The sequence below is a fragment of the Hoplias malabaricus genome, chromosome 1, assembly GCF_029633855.1.
Source record: "Hoplias malabaricus isolate fHopMal1 chromosome 1, fHopMal1.hap1, whole genome shotgun sequence".
Taxonomy (NCBI): domain Eukaryota; kingdom Metazoa; phylum Chordata; class Actinopteri; order Characiformes; family Erythrinidae; genus Hoplias; species Hoplias malabaricus.
The window spans coordinates 37432830-37448218 of NC_089800.1; the positions used below are offsets into that span (position 1 = coordinate 37432830).

The window sequence follows — 15389 nt, forward strand, 5'->3', positions numbered from 1 at the left end:
GAAGCGTAGGTATAAGGTATTCTTTTTAAAGGGTTTTTAAATATATTAAAATATACAGAGAAAATGGAGCTCTTAACAACAAAGACAGACCTGGTGTTGCACCAGCACTGTCTTATCATTGAGAAAATTAAGCTCTATTTTGCTTCAGATCTCAAAAAATCCACTAAAGTTTACTGATAAGATATCTCAGCACTGAGGGTCTGAAAGAATGTGGGGATGTAAAGAAAATATTACTGAGTGAAGGAAATAGACAAAAATTAATTTAATAAAGTAATGTTACTTTAAAAAAAACATTAGACTGCTCCTTATGAAGGGCAGGAAACACAACCAACAGCTTAGAGCGAACTTGGAAATACAGTAGATAAGGAAAATGAAAAGGACGCCTCTCAGTGAGAATGGAAATTGGAATAAAGGCAAAATATTGATACATTAAATACAGAACAAACAGGATTGTATGTCATTTTCTGTAAAAACATGTTTTCCTCTGAACCTGAAAAATTAATAACGTATATTTAGGAGTTGTTTTGGCTGGAAATTAAATAAATTAAGTGTGGCCTCTCATGTGATAAACTAAACTTCATATATTTTTAATGATTTTTTAATGAATGAAAATATTTTGAATGCTTCAGTGCATCACAATGCAACATGATATGATCATTTTGGATTCAGAAATATTTTTACAATTTTAGGTACCATACAAACATTAATTGTGGAACTAATTACACAATACTGGAACAAATAATACACCAAGCTTTTTCCCCCCATCTTAAAATAGCTACCAATTTTTATTATGGCTCAGATTTTAAACTAAAACATTTCAAAATTAATGTAATCGAAATGCAACTGACACATTTTAGCCCTTTCTCAATGTACATCTATGATAATATGGACATTTTCTAACAAAAAATTAAACAGAGGAGGTTTAAAAGATTTAAGTTAGAGAGCACACACTACATGAACTGAGCTTAAGCCTCATTTAATATAGCATCTCTCTGACTTCAACCCCCATGTGGTCTGTAACACCTGAGAACATGTTAACAGCACTCAGGGTGTGAGATTCTCACAGGAAGTGCTGATGTGGAAAATTTCACTCTTACACAATGTACGTCTCATTCTCTTGCTTAGGATATCTAGATTACACAAAGCCTTTCCTGACCTACAGGGTGAACTTAACATAAATGTGTCTGCGAGTGCCTAACAACATATAAACACATTCACTTTGCTGGACTGAGCTATTGAGGTTTGAGTGGAGTGAAATAAATATGAGAAAAGGGCCCCTCTCAAGTGCTTGAGCTGCAATGTTTAACAATAAAACTGTTTGACTAGTTATTGGTCTGCGGAGAACAACACTGATAGATCAATGTCTCTTGAACACAACACTGGACCTAAGATTTTAGACCTTCAAGTCCAATGAGAGGGTACTGATCCAAACTTAGAAATGTCCAGTTCCGGTCCTGAAGTGTCAGAGTCTAGGACAATGTGAGGTAGGGGTTAGAATTTTACTGCAAGGTCTCTTCCAAAGTCCACAATTAGGTAGCTGCAGCTTATACAAAATGCAGCATCTAGAAGGCTTACGATAATAAGGAGAACCAATCACATCACTCCTGTTCTCAGGTCACTGCACCGGAACCCGATTAAATACAGGATTATTTTAAGTACTATTAGTTGTTTATAAATCGATAAACTGCCTCGGATAAAAATATATTTCAGGTCTGCTAGAAGTGTATGAACCCAAGGCCCCTCAGGTCACTCGGACAGGTCAACTAGTAGAGCACTGAGTCAGAACTACACAGGGGGAGGTAGCTTTCAGTTATGTTGCCTGCACCTGGAACGAGCTTGGTAGACATCACATTTGCACCAAATATTGCATACTTTAAATCTAGACTAAAGGACTTCCTGTTCTCCTGTGCTTTTGATTATCGCTGCATTTAATATCACAGTTTATTTCTTTACATCTCTAATTTATTCAAATATTTTATTTTGTAATTTACTGTTTAAGTTACAATTAATAGAATAGTACAGTATAAAACAAAAAGTTATTGTGTTCTCCCCGTGTCTGTAAGGGTTTCCTCCAGGTGCTCCGGTTTCCTCCCACAGTCCAAAAACACACATTGGTAGGTGGATTGGCGACTCAAAAGTGTCCGTAGGTGTGAGTGTGTGAGTGAATGTGTTAGTGTGTGTCGCCCTGTGAAAGGCACCCCCAGTCTTTCACAGGGCATGTAGGCTTTGGACCCATGGCGACCGTGAACGGGATAAGCAATTACAGACAATGAATGAATGAATAAATTAATGCTTCGACTCAGTGTGGCCTGTTACACTGTCAGTTGGGAGGTTGGATTGTGCATATCTATTCTGATGTTTTTTTTTTTTTGTTTTTTTTTTTACAGTACCAGCATAGAAGGTTTGCAAAACAACGAATTAATTAAACATAACGACACAAACTGCTAATGTCTAGTGTAACTGCGGATTAATAAATGGAATAAACATTTTACTTTATATTGAATAGAGCATTTCAGTCAATTTCATTCCAAGTTTAAGAGGAATTTGCCCAAAAAATCTCACATGATTTTTTATTGAAACTGCCCTATTATTTGCATGAGTTTGGCCTCTACTGCTAAGAAATCAGCCGACTTTACACAGGGGTCCAATCAAAGTTGCACCTAGTTACACTTTTTTCCCTCCTAACTAAAAACTGGAAAGTTAGAACAGATTTAGCTTTCAATGGACATTAAGCCCCCTTGGTGAAAATGCCCCCTGGTGAGTAACTGTTGAGTCAGGTGTGTTTGAGCTGTGAGCTCTTTAAACTTTAAGCGTGGTTCAGGAATAGACCTGGACACCCCTAGCCAAGACCTATCAATGGGCCCCCTGATACACCTCCCCAAATGTTGTCAGTCTTAGGGATACATTAGATTTCTCTTTGGCCTACCCTGTGAGCTACACAAACCGAAACACAGATAAATAAACAGCCTTGGGTTGCATCGTCTTGCTAGACTGTGAATTACAAGGTGAGACAATGCTCCTCAGCCAGAGTGTGTGTTCTTAACTCATATTTGGCAGGAGGAGCCTGGTGCTGAAGGGTTTTTTTTTTTGCCTCGTGTTGTGTACCGTACCCGTCCTTTGGTGCGATTCTTGCGCTTGGGAATGTCCTCCTCCATATCTTCTATGTCCAGCTCATGGGGGAAGTCTCCCACTAGCAGTTTCTGCAGACACAAACACATACAGTGTATGTAAGCGATTCGAATAAATATAGTTCGTTATATATTACTTTGTTCATTCATTTTCAATATAAGGATGCTTCAAGTCATATCACTTACAACATAACCTCCCTCAAAATACCCAAAATATATGTAAACACTATTAGAAATTCTCTGGCTACAGATTGCATTAGCATAAAATGTATTCAATATATTAGATTATATTGTATTGTCATGCTTCTGAAGTGGTATCAAACTTCTATTGGGAAGTTTGTGCTCACTGTTCTCCATGCTACCCATAAACAAACATGATAAAATTCAACATCACTCTGTTGCAGCTCAAAATGTTCAAACATGTCTGCACTGACTGGCACAGACTGTTGCTCACTAACACAAGCACAACTGATATCTGACTGTCTCCTGTTTTTCTGTGTAACTGCATAATCTACAGAATCAAGCAGAAGAGAGAAAAACACATTTAATCACTTTAATAAATACACACCAGCTGTTACTTTTTTAGTCAAAATAACAAGTCAGGTTTAGCCACTGAATAGACATATGTGGAAAAAGCTTACAGAGACAAGCAAAGAAGCTTGCTGCATATCGCTAGTCTATGAAGCTCATAAGGGAGCAGCTGACTCCAGCACATAAAAAGACACTAGTTTGTCACCATAAAGGAGGAAATTGCAGCATTGTGGCTATTAGCAGAGCCATTGTCATCAGACACTGACACAGCAAAGGGTCACTATGACTAGGACATCATTGTCAATCACTCAAAATTCGTTGGTTAAGTATATAGGAAGTTCCACTGAGTTACATTACCTACTGGGAAGTACATACTTGAAAATCTTTTGTTGTACTTATTTCAGATTTAAGACACTCTGTGCATCACATTTTCATTAAAGCATAATATTTCAAAAAGTAATTGGAACAGAAAATGAAAATAAGGGCTGCAGGATATGCTCAAAATATCATATGGTTATTCCACTGCTGGATATCATGACTATGATATGCTTTACTATATATATATATATATATATATATATTTTTTTTTTTTTTTTTTTCTTTTCTGATAATGCATGATACCAGTCTGATGTGTCTTGTTTTTAACTAATACAGTTTAAAATAAGCAGATTTCAAATATGTGCTTCACTTAAGATGAGCATCTAAAAGTAGACAGTTAAGTTCCAGCTCCTCTTCTGGGCCTGTTATGTTGCTATGTTTAAAAGTATTCATTTATTTATTCACTGTCTGCAACTGCCTATTCATTTCTATTTTATTAATGTTGCATTTATTTAGGATATTTCAAAATGTTTTACTATTCAAATTCCAATGTCTGAATTTTTCTTAATAAGAATAATTTTCTCTCAAACTTTATTGCTCTTTAAAGAGCTATGATTGCATTATTATTGTATTATATTATCATTATATATCATTAAATGAAAAATAATGTGGTTTATCACAATTATTTCTGGGACTATATGTCGACCACATAAATGGCTATTGTAGCAGTCCTAAAATCACCTCAAATATTCTACTATACCACAGAATGAAGAGCTAACTGGATAGCATAATTTTAATGCTTTTCTATTGGCCAACATCATTTTATATGATCTTTAATATATGAGAATATGAAATTTAAACAGTGTTAAACAAAATACCACTTTTTTATCTGATAAATTTAGGAGACAACAGTGAAAGGTCAAATATTGTCAGTTCACAATTGCTAAATGTCTTAAAGGGCATAATTCCTTTATTACACGACCATTTCCTGACCTTTATCCTTTATTAAACAGGTCATTTGAGCCTTCAGAATGTACTCTGGATTTATACTACTCTAACAACTTGGGTGTGAAGGGACAGGGCTAAAATTGAGTGCCCTGGATAGGCACATATATGTACTGAAGTTGATGTTGTTGACATCACAAACACAATGACTTAAAATCAGGCTATATGACCAGCTCTGTTTCAATATATATGATCTGTATCAATGTGAGGGTGAATGTGAAATTTGGATTTTAACAGTGTTTGCATACTATGTCAATTTTGCACATATAGTTAAAAAAATCAATGGGTCCTTTTAAAAAAAGAACGTCTGTTTTTATTGCCTTCGTGCCAATGAGAGCTCCCTCACGCATGTGAAACTTGCTCCCTCGCACCAGAGAATGTCTACAGTTTGTGTCCACATAGTGAGCCTCCTCAGGACAGTAACTACTCCAGTTCTCGCTAGACCTCTATATTCTGTGTTGGTTTGTATTTTCTGTTGATGTTTGTGGACCTTTGGCAGCACTTTGAGTGATGGAAAAGCACCAAGTAAATATGATTATGATGAATTCTTATTATAATGATCCATGTATGTTTTCTTGAGTGACTGGCATGATAACATGAACTGTTATGGATATTTTTAATTCATTGTGAGTGAGCCAGTGTGACTTTTTTGGCTTTTGCCCTCAGCAACAAGAAGTTAAGACAAGAGGGAAAAGCGGTTGAGGAAAGTGAAAAGGAGGTTGAGGCAGAAAAAAGGAATTTATTGAATTACTGTTTGTGTGACATCTGCAGGCAAAATCTCAGATCTTGCCCCTTTAAATAAAATAAACGACGATAATAATTTTTAAAAACTAAATCTTGTGTGGAGCTTCTTAGTGGTCTTAGTTTTTTGCAGGATTCTGGTTATTAGTTATAATGTGTAAATATAAGTGCTGTCAAATTTTATACATTAGCACACGCTAATTAATCATTTACCAATTTTGGCTACAGATTCCTCCCACAATTAACTTTTCTTACAGAGCCTAGTGATGTATTAGCAGTTTTATCTAGTGATATAAACAAAGCATTGCTACAGTTGAGTTCAGATTAGATTTGTAGTTTATGCTGAAATATGTATTAATTATAACTCATCACTCTAACCCTTCCTATTCTTTCTCTCTCTCACACACACACACACACACACACGCAGTCACCCACACACATACACTGAGAGGTCCTGTTTCATCTCTTTTTTTGAGACAATTAGCATTAATTATATCTATTAAAGTTTCTGTGCCCTATGCTAAAGTTCTCCCTGAAACTTAAGAAAATTAAGAGACAAATTCTAAACTCATCAAAACTACACTGAGATATTATATTAAATTTAAAATTCATGCCAGTGCTAGCATTTTAAATGTATTGTTGTGACTATATTATTAAATTTAATTGTGTTGATCTTAAGATTTTTTATTTAACATTTAAATATTTAAAAGCTTAAGTCTTAAGAAGGGACAATGTGATTAACTGTGATTTATTGCAGTAAATTATTATGATTTTTTTTTTAAATCAGTCAACTGCCTTCCTAAATAGCTTATACTGACCACTGGATAGCATCAGTCAGGCCCTAATATATAGTGTAGCACTATATGGAAGCAGTGCATTACATAAGCACTTGAATGCAGGTTATGCAATTCAGTGTCCTTAATCTTAACTACAGAATGGAGGACACACAGTCCTGGGAGAAAAGCAAAAGCCTTAAGGGCAAGCAGAGCTCCAGAGAATTTCCTTCCTGCAGGGCTCTGCATGGAAACAAGCAGCAGAGCACAGGTCTTCTCCCAGATCACCTACAAGGCCTGTTGGGTGTGTCTTAATTGAGGTGCAAATTGGCTAATTGATGACCCCTGGTCATGTTCAGAGAGAGTGTGTGTGTGTGTGTGTGTGTGTGTGTGTGTGTATGTGTGTGTCTGGAACGTGGGGAAAACTGCGCCGAGAGTGATGACAGCTCATCCAGTGCTGCTTCACAGGGACACACACACATAAAAAAGGCACTGGTCCACTTTTGCACATAAACACATACATGTCAAATGTGCGCAAACTTCGTCTCATGCCACACTGTCAATACAATGGCCATGTCTCACTTTGTCAAATTCGCTCACACAAAACAGCTGAACGGTGGCACGCTTGTACGCACGCTTTGTAGTTAACAAGGAACTCTGCCAGTGGGGGCGTGTCATTGCTGCAGGGAATTGTGTCAGTGCCAAACAGAGACACAGACACTAAAGAGAGACTGGAGGGTAGGGGGGGGGGGGCACTTGGAGTTGCAGAACAGGGCCTATGGGAATGCAAGTGTATATTCTTGAGGGCACAGAAGCTAAACACCCACTTGTGTATGCACTCCACTTCAGGAAGTTGACACGGCAGGTAAAAATAAACAGAGTTTCATACCTGACACTCGCTCATGGCCTCCTCCTCCTTTGTCTCCACTTTCTTATCTAACGGCTCGCCGCTGAGCAGAGACTCCAACACCGGACCCTCAGGAACACCCCCCTCCTTCTTCAGTGCAGCCTCATAGTCTGATAGCACACAAAACACATGCAGACAAAGCAGCTTTTCAGGGCTCTTTCATTAGATGACAGTTTGGCATTCGCTGCACCATATGGCCAAAAGCTCATCCAAAATGTCTTTGGCAATTAAGGGTATTAAGGGTGTTTCTCCCCCCAACTTTAAAGCGAACAGATTCTAGTTTTCAAAGACAGCTTCACTTAAGATGTTAGAACTTCACTTTTACCTTTTTAATAAGATAATAATTATAACTATAATATTATAACATTCCATATGATTGTTTGTTATTTCAGGGATTTTTTTTTATTCCAGATAACACCCAGCATCTAGATCAATCTGAAGTTAAAAGTAACCACCCTTTCAAGTTTAAACCACATGAACCTTAAGAATCTAGTACTGGGTTAAAAAAAATGTTTCTGTCCTCAGAAAAGTTATGCTGTGTGCATGTTCTTGCTGACAACAATAAAATCATTCTATCAATTTCAGCATGTAGAAACAGAACTTTCTGTATGTTATACCTGGACACTCCATCTTGAGTATCAGGATTTCCTTTAGATAAGGCCAAGCTACATAAACATGCATGTCTGAATGTTCCCAATATGAATTAAAAATAGATTAATATGTGATCGCTCAAACCACCTAAAGAGGTGTCCTGAGATGCATTTGAGCCACACACAACATATGTAAATGCATCTGACAACCTAAACTCCTCCCAGTACAACTGAAGCTCCTCCCAATTCATCCCAATCTCCTCTCTGTACAACACAAACTAATCCCAGTACAACCCATCCTCCTCCCTGTATAACCCAAACTCCTCCCAGCACAACAAACTCCTCCCTGTATAACCCAGACTCCTCCCCGTACAACAAAAACTCCTCCCGGCAAAACACAAACTACTCCCTATACAACCCACATTCTTCCCTGTACAAACAAAACTCCTCTTATACAACCCAAACTCCTCCCAGTTCAGCCTAAACTCCTCCCTGTACAACGTATACTCCTTCCTGTACAAACCAAACTCTGCCTTCTACAACCCAAACTCCTCCTGGTACAATATAAACTCATCCAACCACAACATAAACTCCTCTCTGTACAATCCAAACTCCTGCCAGCTCAGCCCAAACTCCTCCTAGTATAAATTAAACTCCTCCCGGTACATTCTAAATTCCTCACAGTACAACCTAAACTCCTCCCAGCACATCAAACTCCTCCCTGTACAACCAAACCTATTTCCGGTGCAACACAAACTACTCCCTGTCCAACTCAAACTCTTCCCGGTATAATCTAATCCCCACCCAGTACAACAAAACTCCTCCCAGTAAAATCTAAACCCCTCCCAGTAAGGCGAGGCAAGTTTATTTAAAGAGCACCCTTTATACAAAAAAGGCGGTATAAAGTGCTTTACAGAATAAAAAGAAACAATTAAAAGCAATTAATTAAGAATAAGGTTTAAAAACATAAAAAGCCTTTAAACAATTAAAAGAGTACAGTCAAATGTTCTCTCAGTACAACCAAAACTCCACCCAAGCAGTACATCACTGGGCTGATTCCACGAAAAACCACATTTAGCACAGCACAGGAAGAGGTTTAACGGATAAACCGCTGGTTGCCATATAATGAGCAGATCTGCATATTCTGTCCAATAATCTATTTTCAGTCTGACTAACCGGAGATGCAATTGACTACCAAGAGTAAATGCATGTGGCTAAAATCAATAATTAATCCACATATTAGTCACGTGAAGTGACTGGGTATAAACAGGGTCTATGTTTTTCTACTGTATACAATATGAATGAGGCTTTTCCTTGTTGGATGTGTTATGTGTTTTTTCCATGAGTAAACAGCTTATAGAGTTGTTTGGATCAGTAAGCACTTACTGAAAATCAGAGCAACAATAAAAAGTGACTGATACATAAGATACATTCTATAAGGTGTTTCTTGATCAAAATAGTTGTTTGTGATACAAAATGAATAAAAAATAATCCCATTATTATGATTTAAAATAAATACAACCAAAGCACTGAGAAATTGCGTTATATAGAGAAAAGCAATAACAAAATGGAAGAAATATCCATGGGTGAGAGTACAGCATTTCAGGTTAGGTGTTTGCTTCTCCTTAGCTATATGCCTTACCTATTTTGAACTCGATGGGCCCCAAACGTGGATCGTCCAGGATGTTTAACCGCTTTTTCTTACGCCAGCAACGAGCCGGATAAGTATAGAGCTGACCTGGAGCCACACCTGCTTCCAAAAAACAAAAAACAGAAATTCAGAGCTGGTAGAAACATTTTTCACTCAAACTATATGGCAAAAGGTTGGAAGCTAGCATAAAATAAATCTTCTCTATAATTTGTTAACTACAGTTCACCAAATTATTCTTTGTTTTGCATCAAGTGATTTTATGGAAGCCCTAGTTCTTCCATTAGGGTAGGGGCTCCTGAGTTTGTAAAGAATTAAAAACTTGTCAAGAAGGGTCTCAACAAGTGTGACTGCCTCTGGTTGGAGAGATTGAGTGAGCTCTATCATTGAGATTCCATCTCTCCAATGTCAAGAGTTTAAGAGAGGGCAATGGGGGACCTTGTTCTGTCTGGGTAGAAAAGATGGCACTCCTGCACTCCCCTTCACTCAGTGTGATGCTAGCTAACCCAGCCCTCCTCCAAACCTGTTTTGTCGACTATTGATACAGTACTTGTGTCAGTCCTTAAAGACGCATTGGCCGGCTTCATAGAATCCATGGGAAACATGCTAGACTTCACCCATCCAGTTTTTCTTTTTTTCATATTATTAAATGAATAAGTAAATAAATAAAAATACAAAATTAAATACAGTTAAGGCTCCTAGACAATGCAGATATTCACTCCTACATTTTTTTGTCAAGCAAAGGTCTACACCAACAATTTGGAGCATTTCGGGGTAGGTAGGGGCAGTCTGACTGCAAAGCAGTGCAAGCACTTATTGAAGCATTTTGACAACCTAAACATTATCAATAATAATTTTGTATTATGCTAATTGTTGGCCAGTTTTTAAGTATTCTCCTGGAGTGAAGCTGAACAACTGCAGAAAAAAAAAATTCTCCAGTGCCACTTAGCTACCTCTCCTACTACTAGACAACCTTGACTTTAAAGTTTAAGCTATCAGCCTAATTGAGAAGTCACGCTTAGCTAAACATTTCCTTGGCCTTTTGAAGCTCCCTTTCCCAATCTGTATGCAAAGAAATCTCCTTTCTCGCTCTCTCATTCACACACATTAACACACAAAAAGTGAGGATCCCACCTGGGCCTCGGTGGGTCTTCTCCATCCATATGTAGCAATTACTCTGTGCCACGCCGGTCTGAGAGTCCAGAAATGGTAGACGCATGGAGCGCTCTGCGCACAGACGAGCGTTATAGCTTCTGCAGTGTTCAATCGCTTCACGGTAGAACTCCTCACCCAAACTGGAGAGACATACATACGATTCAGAGACAGCTTTATAATGTAAGTTATGATTTTTTGAATGAAGTTTTGAATGCTGCAAAAAGAACAAGGTTGAAAATCTAACACAAGTAATCTTGTTGCAATAGCCAACTTTTTGTGGTTGATATATTTTCCCAGAAATAACTGAAATAAATGACAATATGTCATTTATTGACAATGTGACATTATGAGTGACTGGGTGAGTGTGTGATGCCATGTGATGGACTGGTTACAGGTTTATAGCATAATAGCTTGCAGCATGTGAAATTGCCTCAGTCTCAAATGGCTTTCTGCTCCTTATATAATGCACAACGAAGTATAAAATTTCAGTTCCTATACTTAAAAAAAGGGACTATATGTCCAGTATTGAAGTGTGGATACATGAACGCAAATAGCACTTTGTTACACATGTAATACACTCTATGGGAAGTGCAGTTACTGGCAATGTATATTTGTGTTTATACTTTAATGTATTTTATGTCACAAATAACTCTAGATAATAAACCTGACACAAACTTTTGTGTAACTAAACCAATTTTATTTTTGTCAAAATACAAAGAAAAAAGAAATTTGACTACATATATATGTTAAACCACTATACTGAGACAACTTGCTGTTCAAGAATAAAAGGCTTATAACCTTTAGCCAAAAAACCTCGTGAACCTCTTCATTTGCACGGGGGAAAAAAAACAAATGACTGTTGATTGTATGTGGCTGAAATTAAACTTCTATGAAAGTTTTTATTCACTGCTTGAATTGCCACAGAAACCTATTTGTAACTCAAGTCATTTAGTTTAGTATCACTTTCGGTCTGTGTTTACTTTAATGCAGTGAGCAGTCTTCTAAATTTGGCGTCAATTCTACCCTAAGTAATCTGAAACAGCAAAAAATTTCCTCATCTTTTTTCATTGTTTTCAATATTTGGAGCTCTCTTAATAAAAACTCCAGATGCCATTTCTCTGCTGTGAGCAGAGAGAGAAAGCCTAGCATACTGGACCAAAACCCTTTGTTTTCTTAACCGTTTACTGACACTTAGGCTTCATACACACATCAGACCAGTTTTCATCTCGCAAACAGACTGGAGAGCTAGCAAATGGTGGTGAAACATTTTCTAAATTTTATAAAAAGAGTTTTGTTTTGGGGTTTTTTTGTCTATTAATATCAAAACATCACCTGTAATTAGATTTTTTCAAAGGGAGCATGTATTTGAAGAGCAGCTGGATTAATACAACACCTGATCTGCACTGTTGTCCCGAGCATTTTCAAAGCATGCATGAGGCTAATGTAGCTAACAAATATAAAAACTGAATGGTAATATCCCACAGAGATGCTTATTAGAAACCCTAAAGCCTCTTTTTGGTGACAACACCCATCTACACTGCTGTTGTATCTCTACACATTGACATATGAATGCAGTTTTTATGAAGCTATATGATGTGGAATAAGGTTTCATTACTTATAAGCTACAGTTATTAATGTCAAAGTTCCAGTGCAATCCCAAAGAAGTTAGACTCAGGGATCAAACACTTCCTAGGTAATTGATATTTGGGGCCTTTTTTGCATTTGTATTAAGAACAGGACTGTAAATTTGATTCTTCCACAAAGGAAGTGCATATTTCTATTTTATGGTAGAACCAGGTTTAATCCACAGTCATTACACAAGTGGAAATGGGATTTTAACTCAGTGGATCTTAAGGTTTAGGCATGTTGACTTGTAAGTAGGATGTACATAAACATTCCAGAGTGATTTGGTACCCATTCTATGTATAGCCATGTGCAAACATTGCAGTTCAAAGCTGAATTAATTGGGCTTTCCAAATCTCAAAGCCTCCCCAACTTTTTCATCCCCTTTTTTTACTGCATTGAACTCAATCCACATTACAAACCTTTTAAATTCCTACAGTTTCTAGAACCACTAGGTTTGTGCATAGTAATGCTGTAGTTATACTGTTTTCTTATTTCATCACATGACTCTACACTAAGTTGTAGACAGCTTTTAGTTGCACTATTCTAGTGAATTCAACTTATGCACACACAGTGGACCCACATGTTCAGTAGTGCACACACTGCTTGTATTATCTCCACAGAAAAGCATGAATGAAAAGGGATGCATTGGAGCAGCTGGACATGAGCCTAAGTTCAATATGGTTAATCCCAAGTATGAGCTAGAGGAATATTAAATCCTCCAGGACTGCATTGTATCTGACCCTCACTGACTCTCATGACTGAATGCCATTAAATATTCCAGCAATATTCCAAAATCTAGTCTGAAGCCTAGCTCTTACCACAGCCAAATTAATTACAATGACATTCTGTGATTAATCATGATCAATCACAAATTAAAATGTTAGGAAACTAGTGTGCTTGGAAGAAAGGTGTGCATGACAGACTGGTTAGAGGAAATCGCTCCTTGTACTTTATTATAATGCTTCAGAGTCATTTTTATGATATTTGAATAAGAATCCCTTTATTTTCTGATTAAAACTTTCAGGGAGAGTTGATGCCAAACACAATGAAGTTTAGAAAAGTTTCTCAAGTTTTAATTGAGAAAATTGCTGCGTGACATTCACAGTGCAGACAACAAAAGATTCCAGCCAACATTTTTTATTTATTTATTTATTTTTTTTTTTAAACTTATTTTTGTGTGACTGAATTGCATTGTCTGTACTGTGCATGTTTGTATATTTGTGTTTGTTTTATTGACTGTTTGGAATATCTATGGCTCATTTAGATTCATTTGTTAATTAATGAGCACTGTTCCTAACAAATAAACAAACCAAGTCAAAACAAATTCATAATAAAGGATGTTGGTAAAGTTGGTAAATAAGACAAAAACTTGCTGTGTCATTTAAGATTTTCTTAATCTGGTTTCCATCACTGATTTTAACAGGGATATCACTTTGCCATTAAACTTACTAGCATTTAAGAAGTCCTACACAGTCTGATGACAGGAATATAAAAACATAACATCAGCACCTTTTGTCTGGACATGGTCTTTCATGTGCAAGAGAAAATGCCCAGTCAGAGTTTTCATTTTCTCCACCGGAGAGTAGGGGGAAATAGGTGTAAGAAAAGATGCTGAGGTACATAATGTAAACACTGAAATTTTTACTGCAGGGTCTGCAAGTAGAGAACCCTCAAAGAGCAAATGGAGAATAGCATTTACTTACATTTTTCATATAAAATGTTTAAATATAGTGTACGGTGAAAAAGTGCAAAAAATGCTCTTCATTAAATTAATTTCCAGCGTTTTATATGTGAGAAGAGATTAGATACCACATAATCCACTTTCATAAGGAAGGGGAAAGTCACAATAACTTCACAAAAACTAAAATAATAAGGACAATAACTTCCCAAGTTCCAAGGATTATTATTTAAAGATACAGAAATGACTGAAAAAGACAAATAAAGTGGGACTCCTAACAACCGTGCAAGAAACCAAGAAATTATTAAAGCCCCCTCTAGAAAGTGATTAAGAACCATTTCTGTTAAAAATTTTTATTTAGAATTTATTTGCAAGAAAAAGTCCCCAATGCCTTTTTAAGTGACTTCTGAAGCTGTAACATCACCTTCTTTCAGTACGTGTGGCTCTATGCCTGAAAAAATACAAAAGGGTTTTTATCCTTCAGTCATCCATCTAAAATAAGTATTAATACATGAAGGTTACAATCACTAACATCGAAACCACCTTTAAATCATCTAAACCAAAACTCTAAACCACCTACTTTGGATACAGTATTATCCCCAAGAACAAAACAAATTGATGTGCATGCTTTTGCAGTTCTTATTCCTTGATGGAACTAACAACGAAAGCAATGAGGAATACATTCTGCTTGCTGGGCATTGTTAGACTATTTCATTTATAGTTTTTTTTTTTTTTGTTGAATAATATGACAATTGTCATTTTTAATTATACTCAGCAGATACCATAAATTACAAAGGTGCTTGAGAATCTTTGACTTTTGAATTACATTTTGCATAAAAAAGGGCGGCACAGTGGCGCAGCAGATAATGTCGCTGTCAATCAGCTCCAGGTTCCTGGGGTTGTGGGTTCGAACCCTGCTCCAGGTGATTGTCTGTAAGGAGTTAGGTGTGTTCTCCCCGTGTCCGCGTGGGTTTCCTCTAGGCGTTCCTGTTTCCTCCAATGGTCCAAAAACACATGTTGGTAGGTGGTGGACTGGTAAGTAGGTGGTTGGTAAGTGTCTATGGGTGTGAATGTGTGAGTATGTGAGGCCCAATGAAGGACTAGTGCCTCCTACAGTGTGTGATCCTGCCTTGTGCCCAATGATTTTGTGTAGGCTCCCAGACAATGAATAAATTAATGAATGTTACTTTAAAAATGCCTTAAAACTTAAATGTACACATCATAAATTGGGAGTTGGCCAATCTGAAGCTTCTAAAAGGCATTTAATTTCTGAAAGAAAAAAAAATCAG

At 37.0% G+C, this 15389-nt stretch overlaps 1 protein-coding gene across 1 annotated transcript in view; it reads right to left on the reverse strand.

The window, feature by feature from the left end:
• The window catches only part of dpf1 (double PHD fingers 1), a 78377-nt gene that overhangs the window by 37916 nt on the left and 25072 nt on the right, over nt 1–15389 (reverse strand). The window contains 4 exon segments of the mRNA XM_066662440.1: nt 3111–3200; nt 7386–7513; nt 9636–9743; nt 10776–10936. Coding sequence (XP_066518537.1) covers nt 3111–3200; nt 7386–7513; nt 9636–9743; nt 10776–10936 — 487 coding nt within the window.